The 14,140-nt window shown below is 46.3% G+C and overlaps 1 protein-coding gene and 1 non-coding gene across 2 annotated transcripts in view; both read left to right on the forward strand.

Moving 5' to 3' along the window:
• Positions 1–14,140, forward strand: part of HAUS6 (HAUS augmin like complex subunit 6) — a 356,865-nt gene that overhangs the window by 141,984 nt on the left and 200,741 nt on the right. The window contains exon 13 of the mRNA XM_069239436.1: positions 10,545–10,602. Within this exon, the coding sequence (XP_069095537.1) occupies positions 10,545–10,602 (58 nt within the window). The remainder of the gene's footprint in view (positions 1–10,544; positions 10,603–14,140) is intronic.
• Positions 10,344–10,473, forward strand: LOC138257635 (small Cajal body-specific RNA 8). The gene has a single exon (XR_011198388.1). It is a non-coding gene; the product is annotated as a small Cajal body-specific RNA 8 (non-coding RNA).

Below are 14,140 nucleotides of genomic sequence, written 5' to 3' on the forward strand. Positions count from 1 at the left end.
TAGGATCCATTTGGCACCTAAACAAGGTGGTAAAATTAGTAGTCAGGGAGGCGTGCCCACCTCTCAGGTCAGAACCACTCCTAAGGTCAGCTGCCTAATGTGGATGCAACATTTAGAATTCTGACATCTTGGTGTTGGCCAAATTAGGAACACTAGGACAGGGTTATGCCCACTTCACACAGGAAGTGGTCATATAGGGGGTGTAGTGACCCTAGGAGGAGTAAGTAGCCCCTTGGTTACTGCAGTACACTTGCCGGAATGTCCCTATATTCAGTATTTAGGCAAGCTCCTGGCACCAGGAAATCCTATCCCGTTCACTCCCGAGACGTATAAGTGAGAACTGAAGACCAGTGATGGACTCAGGGCCATCCCTGCCAGCCAGCCTGCTAACTTTGACAATAGTGCCAAAGTTGCCTCATCCCACAGCTGCTGAAACTTTCAAAAGCCCGGGAAGACTGCTATCCTTCACCCAGTGCAAGAGAACTCCAGTGGAGTATCAAAGCTGTTCCCCTGCATCCTTGCAGGCACCCAAGAATGGCTGAAGAGGACTCCGGACCGCCAAAACCTGATGCGGGACAGCACCACTACACCAAAGCCTCCCAGCCCTGTGTTGAAGTGGGCCAGTGGTGCTAATGTTTTTCTCAGCCTCTCCAGAGAACGTAATTAATGAGATTTCCCCCTGCAAACTTCACTCCGATGCCTGCAGCCTCTTTTTGCAGACCCCCTCAACTGCGACTGCCTCCAGTGACGGCAATCTAATGGTCCACTGCACCTGTGCATCCGGAAGCCCCACACCAAGAAGACCCACTGGTGTGTCTGCATCCCCCAGGTTCGTGAGACTTTAGGCCACTTGTGGGTTCACCTGGACTGGTCCCCCAGTCAACACCTGCAGAATGTTTCTATGGGCCCCCTCCACCGCGACTGCTGCCTGTGACTGACTCACGAATGTCTAAGAACCCTCTGCACTTGGACGCTCAGGCCAGAGGAGAAGGGTACTCCTGGTGTCCCTATGTCCCCAAGTATCACAAGACCTGAGCCTACTGGGTGGCTCACCCTGACTGGACCCCAGTCCTAACCTGCATCCTCTTTACATCTGGACCAATCCACATTGACTAACATTGGACACCCAACGCCATACTACATCCCTGCACCCAGCTACCGCAGTGCCACCCAGTGTGACCTGGTAGTATGGCCTTGACCATTGCCCAATACTTACGTTAATTCCAGCAGATTGGTCCCCTACGTCCACTGTACAATACCTGTTTGCCGTATTTTTCCCTCCACAGGATAACATTGCAGCTTTTAAGAATTGCAGTGTGGCTACTTTTCTAAACTTTTCCTTCAAAACGTTCTTACCTGATATTGATTCTGGTGCCAAAATATATATAAAGATAGTTATTTTTGTAAATTGGTGTGGATCGCCTTAATGAGTCATGAGTCTTATTTATTGACTATGTGTATTTGCAGATGTCTCTAACACTCCTCTCTGATAAGCCTAAGGCTGCTCGACCACATTGCCCACTAAAAGAGCACCTTGGGATGGGTAGAGCAAGCGCTGTCCACTAGTAAGGGAACCCATGGACTCTTCGCAGGGTATACCTTTATTTGGCATACCATATAAAGAGCCAGCTTCCTACACTAGACTATCGGTTATAGTGGCTTCTGGGACAACAGGCCTCTTGCGCAGGGCAGGTTCTCCATGCCCACCTCCACTTGTGTTTTCATCCTAGCCATCGTTGGTACTGACTTTTTGCAGTTGTGGATTGATGCTTCCAACCTGTTAAGGAAATGCCCTTCCCACTGTCCAATCTGCATCTCAGTCATCACGGACTGTGTGTATGTATGGGGGCAGACGCATTGTGGGGAACTAGTCATCTTGGTCTTGTTAAACTCCTAAAATGTAATTCTGCTTCTCTTCCAGGGGATCCTCATCAGTAGTCATATACATTGAATATTCCCGCCCTTGTGCGGGGACCCCGGAGCATATATAAAATATACACATATTATACATGTGTAACAAACAGTCATGCAGGCTATCATGTCAAAAACAGGCTAAAATGCTTTATTTCTATGAAGTTTATTTTTTATATTAAATACTACAATAGAGCATAAATATGTACCCAAGCTCCTAAAACTAGGCTTAGGGAAGTAAGCAGTAGCAAACTCTAAAGAAAAATTAGAAAAAACTGCATTGAAAAACAATGAAGCATTCTTAGCCAATAGGCTGCATGCAGGTTAACACAGGAGAACCATAAAAACTTTGGCACCGTGCCTTTAAGACCCTGAGCACCTCCAGTATCCCACCATGCCTCAGGGGTGAAGGAAAGGTGACAGTTGGTTCACAGTTAGGTCAGTTCTTTTTTCCGGCTTCTTCTGAGAGGATCCTGGAGCATTGAGCTCTCAGTTTTTCTGAGTTTTTCTCAGAAAAATTCTTTTAATAAGCGTTTTTTTTCACTTTTCACTCGACAAATAACACCTTTGTCTGAGCTAGGCAGGTTTTTTCTGACAGAAAAATGCCTTGACTTTTTGTCAAATGCCCTGCTTGTGGGAAGAAGAAGGCCCAGTCAGATCCCCACTCTCTATGCATAGTGTGCCTGCCTCAGAGTCACTGCCCTGACACTTCTAAGTACTGCAAGAACATGTCTAGGAGGACTCTGAAAGACAGAGAGAAGATCCGGCTACATGGGCTTCAGGAGAGGCAAAGAACATCGTCCTCCTCACTTCCCAGACAGCCAGAAGGCCATTCTCAGGAGAGAATGGCCCGGTCGACGTCGACAGGTAGGAAAGTACCGGTTTGTTCACCGTCGTCGCTACCACCGTCTCACCGGCATAGATCGACGGCGACACGCCCGACGTCGAAGGGAACACCGTCGGGGGAACATCAGAGCAGGGGCAGGTCTCCGTCGACGGCAGCCCGCCGATCGACGTCGAGCCATCGCCGGCGTGCCCGGTCGCCGCCAAAGGCTGTGCGCCCCCCCCCCGACGTCAGGACACACGACGTCGAAATCACCACGACGGCACGAGAGACATCCGCCGTCGACCTCCCATCGCTCCACGTCGAGGCACACGACGGCGAGCAAGTCGAGGTCCAAGGATTGCCGTTCAACGTCACGGCACTCAACGTCGAGGCACTCAACGTCGAGGCATGAGCAACCGGCTGGGCGCCCTTCGACGTCGAAACAGCCATCGACGTCGGCACAGGTTTTACCTGTCCCACAGGGAGCAGAACATCGCCCCACGCCAGACAAGGCGCCATCTCCAGTGGTCTCCATACCGAGCGACTCTTCTCGGTCAAGAGCGGCATCATCTGGGCATGTCTCGCCCATCAACCTATCTCCGAGATGGCTGGAGAGCCTCAACAGACCAGCGGCCTCCCCAGATTCGCAATATTCGCGAATGTATTCACCTACTGCCTCCCTGCCAAGAACGCCATCACCGACAGCCAGGGCAGAACGGGCTCGTTCAGCTCCTCGCCAACCGACCGCGAGGCCTAGGCGCTCGGCTTCAGCGTCTCGCAGCAGGTCTCGCTCTCAACGAAGATCCAGGTCGCGGTCAAGAAGATCACCCTCTTGGTCTTCATCAGGTTCATCTGTCGGGCGTTACTCACCCACCCTAACAGATTCACCACCTGCTAGAGTCTCACCGGTGGATGACATTACCACATTCAACGAGGTGTTGCTAAGAGGAGCGCAGAAACTCAACATAGAGGTTCCAGAACCATCTACCTCCTCATCGGTCATCTTTGAGACTCTGCAACAGAGATCAGCGTCAAAAAAGTTGCTGCCTCTAGTGCCTGGCTTGTTGCAGCCAACCATGGACACTTTTCTGGCCCCAGCCTCGCTTAAGTATGCCCCGGCTAGAATTCTCAAAAAATACAAGGCTCCAGAACAAGACCCTTTATTCCTTAGAAAGGATCCGCCACCGGACTCGGTTATCATAGCTGCCGCCCGAAAGACCCACTCGGTGGCATCTTCATCCACGGTGCCCCCGGATAAAGAGAGCAGGCATCTAGACTCACTAGGGAGAAAGATATGCGGGACAGCGGCTTCAGCAATGAAGGTCTCCAGTGCGTCTGCGCTCCTGGGCAGGTATGATCGTTCTCTGTGGGACTCGCTCAGTAGATTTACAGAAAAATTGCCCAGAGAAGACAGACAAGATTTCCAGGAGATACTACAAGAAGGATGCCTGGTATCCAACCAGGTTATCAGCGCGGCAGCAGATGGGGCGGATTTGGCTGCTCATGGATACGCACATGGTATCTGTGCGAGGAGATCTTCCTGGCTGAGGCTCACTGGCTTGAAACAGGAAGCACAACAACGCATCCTGAATCTTCCGTTTGCCGGGAACTCTCTATTCGGTGCCCATGCAGACGAAGAGATGGGCCCGCATGAAGACCGAGGTGGATACCATGAAGGCGGTGGGCCTCGAAAGAAAGAAAGAAAGATTTCAGGCAGAGGTACAGGCCGTATGACAGGCGCCCTTTCCAGCAGAGGGTTCAAACCCCTCATTGGTCGCAAAGGTCACAGCAACGACAGGGACGCCCTCTTTTTCAAAGGAGAAACACAAGGGAGCGAGGGTCAAGTAGACCTCAGCAGTCAACTCCGAAAGCACCCACCAAGCAATGAAATCTCGCTTCCCTCGACACTGTACACCACTCCGGTGGGGGGGAAGTATTACGGCTGATCTTCACGAGTGGCACTCTATCACAAGAGACAAATGGGTGCTCAATATTTTCGAACATGGCTATTCTCTTCTTTTCAAACAGCCTCCACCACGCTTGCCACCAACCAAAGACAATCCATCTCATCTCAGCTTGCTACGCAAGGAGGCTCTCGCCCTCCTAAAAAAGAATGCCATAGAAAAGGTTCCACCTGCACACAGAGGACAGGGGGTCTACTCCCGTTACTTTCTAGTGGCAAAGAAGGGTCGAGAGGGCGTTTTCAGGCCAATTCTGGACCTACGGCTGCTGAACAAATACATAAGGAAGCAGAAGTTCAGAATGCTAGCGCTTCACCAGATTTTCCCTCAACTGCATCAGGGAGACTGGATGTGCTCCATCGACCTACAGGATGCGTACTTTCACATCCCGATAGCTCCCAAACATCGAAAATTCCTGCGCTTCCGAGTAGCGTTACAGCATTACCAGTTCAGAGTTCTACCCTTTGGCCTGAAATCTGCCCCAAGAGTTTTCTCGAAATGTATGGCAGTGGTGGCGGCACATCTCCGAAGACAAAGGATATACATATATCCATACCTAGACGACTGGCTACTAAAGGCTTCTTCTCCGGAGCAGGCGAGAAGCCATCGGGACATTGTACTAGGAGTTTGCGAAGCTCTAGGTCTTCAGGTCAATTACCAGAAGTCAACCTTGATTCCAACGCAGAATCTTCACTACCTAGGAGCTATCATAAACACAGAACTCCAAAAAGTGTATCCTTCGGAGGAACGACTATCCTCAATAGACGGGAAGTGCCAGGACCTGTTGAGAGCCAGCGCACCTACGGCACGTCAGGTGACATCACTGCTGGGCTCCATGGCATCGTGCATTTTTATTGTCCCAATACTGTGCCAGACTCCACATGAGACCCCTCCAAGAGGCATTGGAGACCAACTGGAGCCAAAGAACAGGTCGCTGGGAGGACACAGTGCGGCTACCGGCGGTAGCACTTCAGTCATTGAGATGGTGGATGCACAGACCTCACCTGTCAGTGGGTGCTCCGTTTCACCAGGTGCTTCCATCCGACACCCTAGTAACGGATGCATCTCTTCAGGGATGGGGGGGCTCATTTGGGTCCTTTTCAAGCGCAGGGTCTGTGGTCAGACAAGGAAAAGCAGTACCACATCAATCTGCTAGAACTCAGAGCGGTCCATCTGGCTCTCAAGTCTTTCATACCGCTAATTCAGGGGAAAACTCTCTTGATACAGACGGACAATACAACCACGATGTATTACTTGAACAAACAAGGGGGAACGAGGTCCCTACCCCTATGGCATTGGCTCCTGGCCAGAGGAATGTCAATTACAGCAGTTCACCTGCCAGGTCAGCAGAACGTGGAAGCAGACTTTCTAAGCAGACACCTGGAGGACATTCACGATTGGGTCCTACACGGCGAAGTCGCAGAATACATCTTCGCGCAATGGGGTCGGCCTCAACTGGATCTCTTCGCAGACGAAGTAAACAAGAAATGCCCAGACTTCGCATTCAGGTTCTACCGTCCGGGATCTCGAGGGAATGCCCTGTTGATCGACTGGTCAGGGATTTTTCTTTACGCTTTTCCGCCGATTCCACTCATTCCGGCAGTGATCAGCAAACTTTACAGATCCAGGACCAGAATGATTCTTATAGCGCCACAATGTCCCCGACAGTTCTGGTACACGGATCTCCTCAACCTGTCGGAAAAACCTCACAGGAGGCTGCCGTGCAGACCGGATCTTCTGAGCAGAATGGAGGGCAGGATTCTACATCCCAACCTACCCTCTCTGAGCTTAACAGCATGGCTCCTGAATTCCTGCAGTATGGGCACCTAGGGCTCTCGCAGGAGTGCATGAACATCTTGAAAGAGTCCAAACGGCCTTCCACGCGGCGTTCTTACGCTTTTAAGTGGAAGAGATTCTACATATGGTGCTGTCAGAAAGGTCATAATCCCATACGGGCGCTGGAGGATGTCATACTGTCCTATTTGCTTCATCTAGCGAAGTCCGGTCTGCAGGTATCATCTATTAAGGTACATTTGTCTGCTATTACAGCCTATCGCAAGTCACCTTCTCAGGAATCCTTCTTTACAAAACCTGTAGTCAAGGATTTCTTAGAGGATTTCTTAGAGGGTTTGAAGAAAGTTTTTCCGCCAATTCGGAGGCCTTCTCCTCCATGGGAACTCAACATAGTCCTGGCAAAACTTATGGGCCCTCCTTTCGAGCCTATACATAAGGCCTCTTTACAACACCTTACGTGGAAGACGGTTTTTCTAGTGGCCATTACTTCAGCGAGGAGGGTCAGTGAAATCCAGGCCTTGTCTTCAAAAGAACCGTACACGGTTTTTCATGACAATAGAGTGGTTCTTCGAACTCACCCATCTTTCCTTCCGAAGGTGGTGTCAGAATTCCATATTAATCAGACCATATCTTTACCGACGTTCTTTCCCAATCCGGAGACTCCGGCAGAGAAAGCATTGCACTCATTAGACTTGAAAAGAGTGCTGAAATGTTATCTGGACAAGACAAAATCGATTAGACACTCTAACCGCTTGTTTGTAAACTATGGTCATTTAAGGACAGGAGAGGCAGCATCTAAGCGAACAATATCAAGATGGATATTTTCTTGTATTGTTAATACTTACCAGCTAGCTAATAAACAATTACTAGCGCGGCCTAGAGCGCATTCCACAAGGGGTAAAGCGGCTACTGCTGCTCTCATTAACAATGTTCCGATATCTGAGATTTGTAAGGCTGCTACATGGAAGTCTGTCCATACGTTTACAAGACATTATTGTTTAGACTCAGATGCAAGAGCGGATGCCCAAGTGGGGCAGGCCTCTCTAAGAAATCTATTTGCGTAAGACATATCTATTCCTGCACTTCTATCGGACAGTCCGCTGGGTTTAGGGATGGGCTTGCTAATCTATTCAATGGTTATGACTATTGATGAGGATCCCCTGGAAGAGAAGGATAAGTTACTTACCTGTAAATCCTAGTTCTCTTCCAGGGGTACCCTCATCAAAGTCATAAACAACCCACCCTCCTCCCCGGACGCACGTCTCCTAGAAGTGCAGGACAGACTGTGTCTGGAATCAGTTATACAAATTGTCACCGTAAAAAGAACTGACCTAACTGTGAACGAACTGTCACCTTTCCTTCACCCCTGAGGCATGGTGGGATACTGGAGGTGCTCAGGGTCTTAAAGGCACGGTGCCAAAGTTTTTATGGTTCTCCTGTGTTAACCTGCATGCAGCCTATTGGCCAAGAATGCTTCATTGTTTTTCAATGCAGTTTTTTCTAATTTTTCTCTAGAGTTTGCTACTGCTTACTTCCCTAAGCCTAGTTTTAGGAGCTTGGGTACATATTTATGCTCTATTGTAGTATTTAATATAAAAAATAAAAATAAAAAATAAAAACATCATAGAAATAAAGCATTTTAGCCTGTTTTTGACATGATAGCCTGCATGACTGTTTGTTACACATGTATAATATGTGTATATTTTATATATGCTCCGGGGTCCCCGCACAAGGGCGGGAATATTCAATGTTTATGACTTTGATGAGGATACCCCTGGAAGAGAACTAGGATTTACAGGTAAGTAACTTATCCATATCATCTTACTGGAGGTGAAGCCAATTTTCCTTGAACTGAAATCCTTCTTGCCAGTGGTGATATTGGTTATGATTCATACAGACAACAACAAAACCCTTTGTAATGTGAGGTACCAACAACCCTGTACCACCTTGCTTGCAGTAGCTCTGTCTCTTTGGGCTTTTCACTATGACATTTGTCTGAAAGTGTCTGTTTCAGATTTAGACAATGAGCTGACTACATGAGCAAGCATCTGAGTTGATCACATGAGGTGGGAAATCATTTAGGTAGTGCTGCCGGCCCATATTCAAGGATGTAGATGTTGTCCATCCATGTTCACCTGTGCAGCGCACCTGAACACCAACTCCGAGATGAATGGGGGTGGGAGGGAAAGAGAATGTTCTGATCTCTAGTGGACAGATTCTTTGAAGTTGAATTGAATGTGGAACTCCTCCAGTTCCAAGGGCTGTCTGTGATCATGAAGCTTAGCCCTGGCCTTTGCCTCTCAAGTTCTGGTTCTCATTCCTGCTCCATGTCCTTCAGATGGACAAAATAGAAATCTTGCAGACAAGACCTCCTTTTCTTGACAGATCGGAGAGCCTTGTATTCCTCCCTGCCAGTGGTCAGTGTTATCTTTTGCACTATGAGGTCTCTCAGGCATATGTTTTGACAGCCTCATACATGCGAGAATAGACACAAGAGCATATGAGTTAGGCATTCCTGCACAAACTGGTATACAAAGCTTTAGTTTTATCAGCTATGTAAGCAGTTTCTGATTTTCCCAATAGGTGATAGGATACAAGTTTATGATGGAGAAAGAGCTTATTGACTCAAGAATAAGTTATCAGACAACTTAAATGTACAGCACTAGTTCTTGATTAGGAATAGTCCTGGATTCTATTTAAAGTCCTTTACTCGTATAAGTTCCGCCTTCATTTAATAATTATTATTAGTTCTCTAAATACAAACTATTGCACTTTCACATGTATTTCTTATCTAGTGAGAGTGTACGAGACAACACTTGCTTAACATCGCTGCATGCTACAGTTTAGGCCTAACATTTATTGCACCATAGTTTAGGATTCACAGATATCTAACAACAATGCTTGTAACTCCCATCACGAGGCCCTGAACTACGCTCGTTGCTTGCCATTGTCCTATCCAGCACTCTGCACTTGAAGGATATATTCCTGGCCCTGACCACCTAATCACTTAATATCATTGACTTCCTGCACAATCACTGCACTGCCTTACATGTCAGTTTTGTAGTGAATTTGTTTCTGAATTTGACCTGACCAGTGAGAAGAACTTGTCATAGAGATTGGTCTTTCTTGTCACAAGTGTGCATTTCACAAAAATATAATTTGTGGAAAAATGTTTCCTGGGGGATGTTCCCCCAAAGTAATTGACAAACAGCAGAAGAGTTAGAAGTGTAGGTTGTCATTAATGGCATCCATGTGCTCTGGTGACCTCTTACACCCCCCCCAGCCTTTTTGAACTCTACAATGAGGGGGAGGATCTTCTCTCTCAGTAATGGTGCTTGGTGTCTTTCCTGTGGCCTAGTCCCTGTTGCAGAGCCCCGTTTCTTTTTGTTGAAAAGTTAGCCCAAGCCATTTTGGCCACAGCATTAGAATCCTTCATCTGGCTTGTATGCGCTCTCAAATTCTTTCTGTTTATCAAGGGAAGTGATTTTGTGTTGTCACTGGGATCTTACATTTTGGATTTCTTTCGTTTGGATTTTAAAACTTTTAGTGTTATCCAGCCTGGTACCAAGAAAGTGATCCTTAAGGGTCATGCATCTGTAGGGGAAACTTGATGATACATTTGAGTGGATATTGTGGTTGGGGTGAAGGTGGTAGTAACCATACAGCCCTAAACCTATCCTTAATTCACATATATTGTAAAATATTTGTGTGTTTTTAAGGTGTTACAATGTGATCTTCATTCAAAGAGTATTTCCTAAGTTGCATGACTCTACAGAGGTTACACTTCTTAAAGGTCTGTTCGAAGTTAATAAATGTCCTGTTTGAATTAATGTGCATGCCTTGATAATGCACGGGAGATTGATACACAGATGTAGCTGAGACTGCTTCACTTGTCACAATATCTCCCTATAATAACGATGCTTTCTGATGACCGGGGCGAACTGAGAGAAATCGCAACGGACAGATACGAAGCACACAATCAATATTTTAATGGTCCAAAAAGTTGCTAATTTTGTTTAGAGTTTTAATTAATGTATTTTGTTTTATTTTAGGATTTTTTCAGTTGCACAGCTGACACCTGGTAAAAGCCCTCGAAGATTACCTGAAACGGTAAATGATTTTTTGCACTGAACCTAGTATTTTATTTTAAAGTTATTTTTGTTTGACATCTCAAATATCTCATTGCTTTTTATTAGTTTTTATTTTATTTTAGAAAACCATAAAAGTACAACACAACTTGTAGTTAAATATACAATAAAAACATGTATCTCCATTTACAATACAAGAACAATCACAATTGAGAACCCTCATTCATGGTAGGTTTTTTTTTTTTTTTTTTTTTACAAAGTTCAGGCAGTACCAATCTTAATGTGCACATGCAGCCATGTAAAGGGGAAAGTACGTATGTTAAACTTTTTAAGAGTATATCTGCAACCACAGTGCAAAAACCAAGAGTAATCATAATTAAAACCATTATTCATGTACATGTTGTTACAAAGTGCAAACAGTAAAGATCAGGAAATGCACATATAGCATATGAAAGAGAAAGGGAAATTTTTTTTTCACCCTAATTATGGGTTTTGGTGAAAGAGCAAAAATTGAGCTGTCACTGACTGAAACCAATCCTAGAGTTACATATGTGTAGCTTGAGAAAGCTACCCTCTAAGGTATACAATGAAACAAGCAAATCTATTTGAGAATATAGGGCCTCGTCGAGTTTCAAAGATCTATTTTGCCAAGCCCAATTAAAGTACCTAGAAATGGCAAAAACAACTTGCTGAGTGGTCGCACCTCAGGTGTCCGAGTGCCTCACAAAAGCGTAGGATTCCTAACAGTCTACAAATAGGAACGGTCCACCTTATATTTGGAGTCAGATAAACAGGACAAAAGAATAAGAAATGCTCTTATGTCTCTGGTGACAAGTGGCAGAGGGGACGGTAAATGGGGAAGGTGGTGTCATTGGCCATCTAGCTGTAATTGTTTTAAGAGGTAGGTTACCAATTCAAATTATTATTTTTTTGTTTATTTTTGTTTTGCATAGCTGGGCCTGATCCTAATAGATATGGATTACAGCTGTGGGTACATTTATAAAGGGGGAACTTTGCAGTGAGGCCCTTAACATTTTGGTCAGTCCATTGCCTGAATAATATGCAGTCCCAGAAGGTATTCTTCACCTTTAAGGTTATGGCTTATCCCATTGTCATTGGCTATAATTCCTTTAATAATTGTACAAAGATGTGTGATCGTACTAAATAAGCAAAGGAGTGAATATGCTTTTATCTAGCTCAATAATTTCGATTCGACTCTCACTATAAGGAGACAGTTCCACTGTTGTCCAAAGTTGTATCCAATATTTTAGTATTTTTAAGAGCGCCACTAAATCGACCCTATTCAGTGCTAGATCAAAATAGATGGTTATCAAGGGTGTTCTTAGGTAAATTAAACATTGACCTGATGAATGTATGCCCAGTAAGATATTTTGCCCTAAAGACTTCAAGGACTTGCAAGGCTGTTGTGCTAGAAGTAGCTTCGAATTTCCTTACAACAGCTGTCACCCTATGTTGCAGTATAACCCTGCTTTTATCTATCTGTTGGGCCCAAGAGGAATTGTCAGCAAATCTCAAGCCCAGATAGTCGAAGCTTTTTTACTTGTTCTATGGGTGCACCCTCCACCAGCATCTTGCTCCTGAACAATGGGGCTTATTCGCCATCAATTTAGATTTTGCGGCATTTATCTCGAGGCCCCTAGTTGTGCAAAAGGAGGCAAACTGGTCCAAGAGAACCTGGAGGCCCATTGGAGTTCTGGAGAGCAATAATGTATCTGCGAACATCAGTACCAGGATACTGATTCCTGCAGATTTCGAGGCATCATGATTACTATTGTCCAGCCACGCCACCACACCATTAATGTATAGACAGGACAACGTAGGGGCCACGACACACCCCTGCCTTACTCCACAGTTTGAGATTCTTGGGGTAAGATCTCAACCAGTTCGCCATCTTATTTGGCAATTGATTTCGGAGTGTAAGGTTATAAAGATCCTTAGTAGGTCATCCGAGATGTCATAATTCCCCAGCACTTTCCAAAGATTTTCCCTAGGCCCAAGGTCAACAGTGGCCCTCATGTGCATGAAGGCCACATGTATGTGGTCCCACTTCAAGTCAACATACTTCTAACATATTGTCTTGAAGCAAAACACCTAATCCAGCGTTCTGACCTTAACTCCAAGTCCTGACTGAGAATGTGATAGGATGTGGTAATCTGCAATCCATGCCAGGAGTCTAGAGAGGACCTGTCTGAAAAATATTTTTTGGGCTATTATCAATGAGGGCTAATCTGCCTATTGTTGGTCAGAACACCCTTTCTCCCCTTATTTATGGGATCAATAGTTACTCCTCTCCAAGAGGGGGAAATGTCATTATCTCTCATGATAACATTACTAACACAGTTTAAGTAGGGGATGCAAATTAAAGGTTGAGACAAATACAGGTCTCTGGACCTGGTGCTTTCTCCTGCTCCATTTGGCTTAAGGCTTGTTCTGTCTCATCTGGCCCAAATTTCAGAGGCTTCTCTACATTTTTGCTTATTCGAGAATCTATCTGCTTATTCGAGAATCTATCTGGTCGCCTCTAGGCGAGTCATCAGGGAACATAGCATTAGCGCCCCTCTCCCGATACACCTTGGAGTGTCACTCCCATTTCAGGTTGTATGACCGGATCAGGTTACAAATCTATAGATCAGCTCCAGTTGGCTAGTATTTTCCAAAATGCCTTTGTTATTTTGGAGTGCTTCTGTCGGGTCATCCCACTAGGCTTTGTCCCATTATTTTCTGCCAATACACAGGTTTGTCCTATAGCATTTCTTCTCCTGTTATCTTCCTTCTATCTCCAGACTTGATAGCTCTTTAGTGCTGTTTTAGCTGATCTACACTCACCAGTATGCCAGCTAGAGCATCTACCATATGATTGGCCCCTCTGCAGCAATGTTATCCTATGGAGAGAATAACAAGTACTGCATTCAGGTATAGTACAGCTACTTTACAGGGCCAGTCTCCTGGACTTAAACTAAGTACTGGGCAGGGATCAGGATCACACAAACAGGTTACATGGGGTAGCAATACGCGATTGGGGTGCAGAGGTGTAGTACTGTCGGGTGCACAATGTTAGTCAGTTGGGACAGTCTGGCTGAAAGAGGCTGCAGGTTTGGACAGGGAGTCCAGTCGAGGACAACCAACAGGTGGGTTCATGTCTTGAGAGGCTCTGGGGCAGAGGGACACCTTCGGTCCACTTCTCCACAGGCCAAGGGCGACCGGTACAGAGGTGTCCTGAGGCATCTGGTTTTCTCCACTGGGGGCACTCGCGGTTGTGGAGACCAGCGGTCAGAGGCTGCAGGTGGTGTCGGTCAGTCCACAAAGGGCAAGTCCATTGTGGGCTTTGTCTCTGGAGGGCTGGAGAGCGGCCACTTTGGCACAGGTGGCCTACTTTAGCTAGGGCTAGGGCTAGGGCTAGGCCTGTACGAGTGCAGTGGTACCTTTCCGCTGTAAGATTTTCGTAGTCCGGAGTCCTCTCAGGTCTCTTGGGGTTCCTGCAAGAAGCTGGGAAACAGCTCTGCTGCTCCATGGGAGTTCCTGGGTCTTTGTAGACACCA

This window comes from Pleurodeles waltl, chromosome 1_2, assembly GCF_031143425.1.
Source record: "Pleurodeles waltl isolate 20211129_DDA chromosome 1_2, aPleWal1.hap1.20221129, whole genome shotgun sequence".
Classification (NCBI taxonomy): Eukaryota; Metazoa; Chordata; class Amphibia; order Caudata; family Salamandridae; genus Pleurodeles; species Pleurodeles waltl.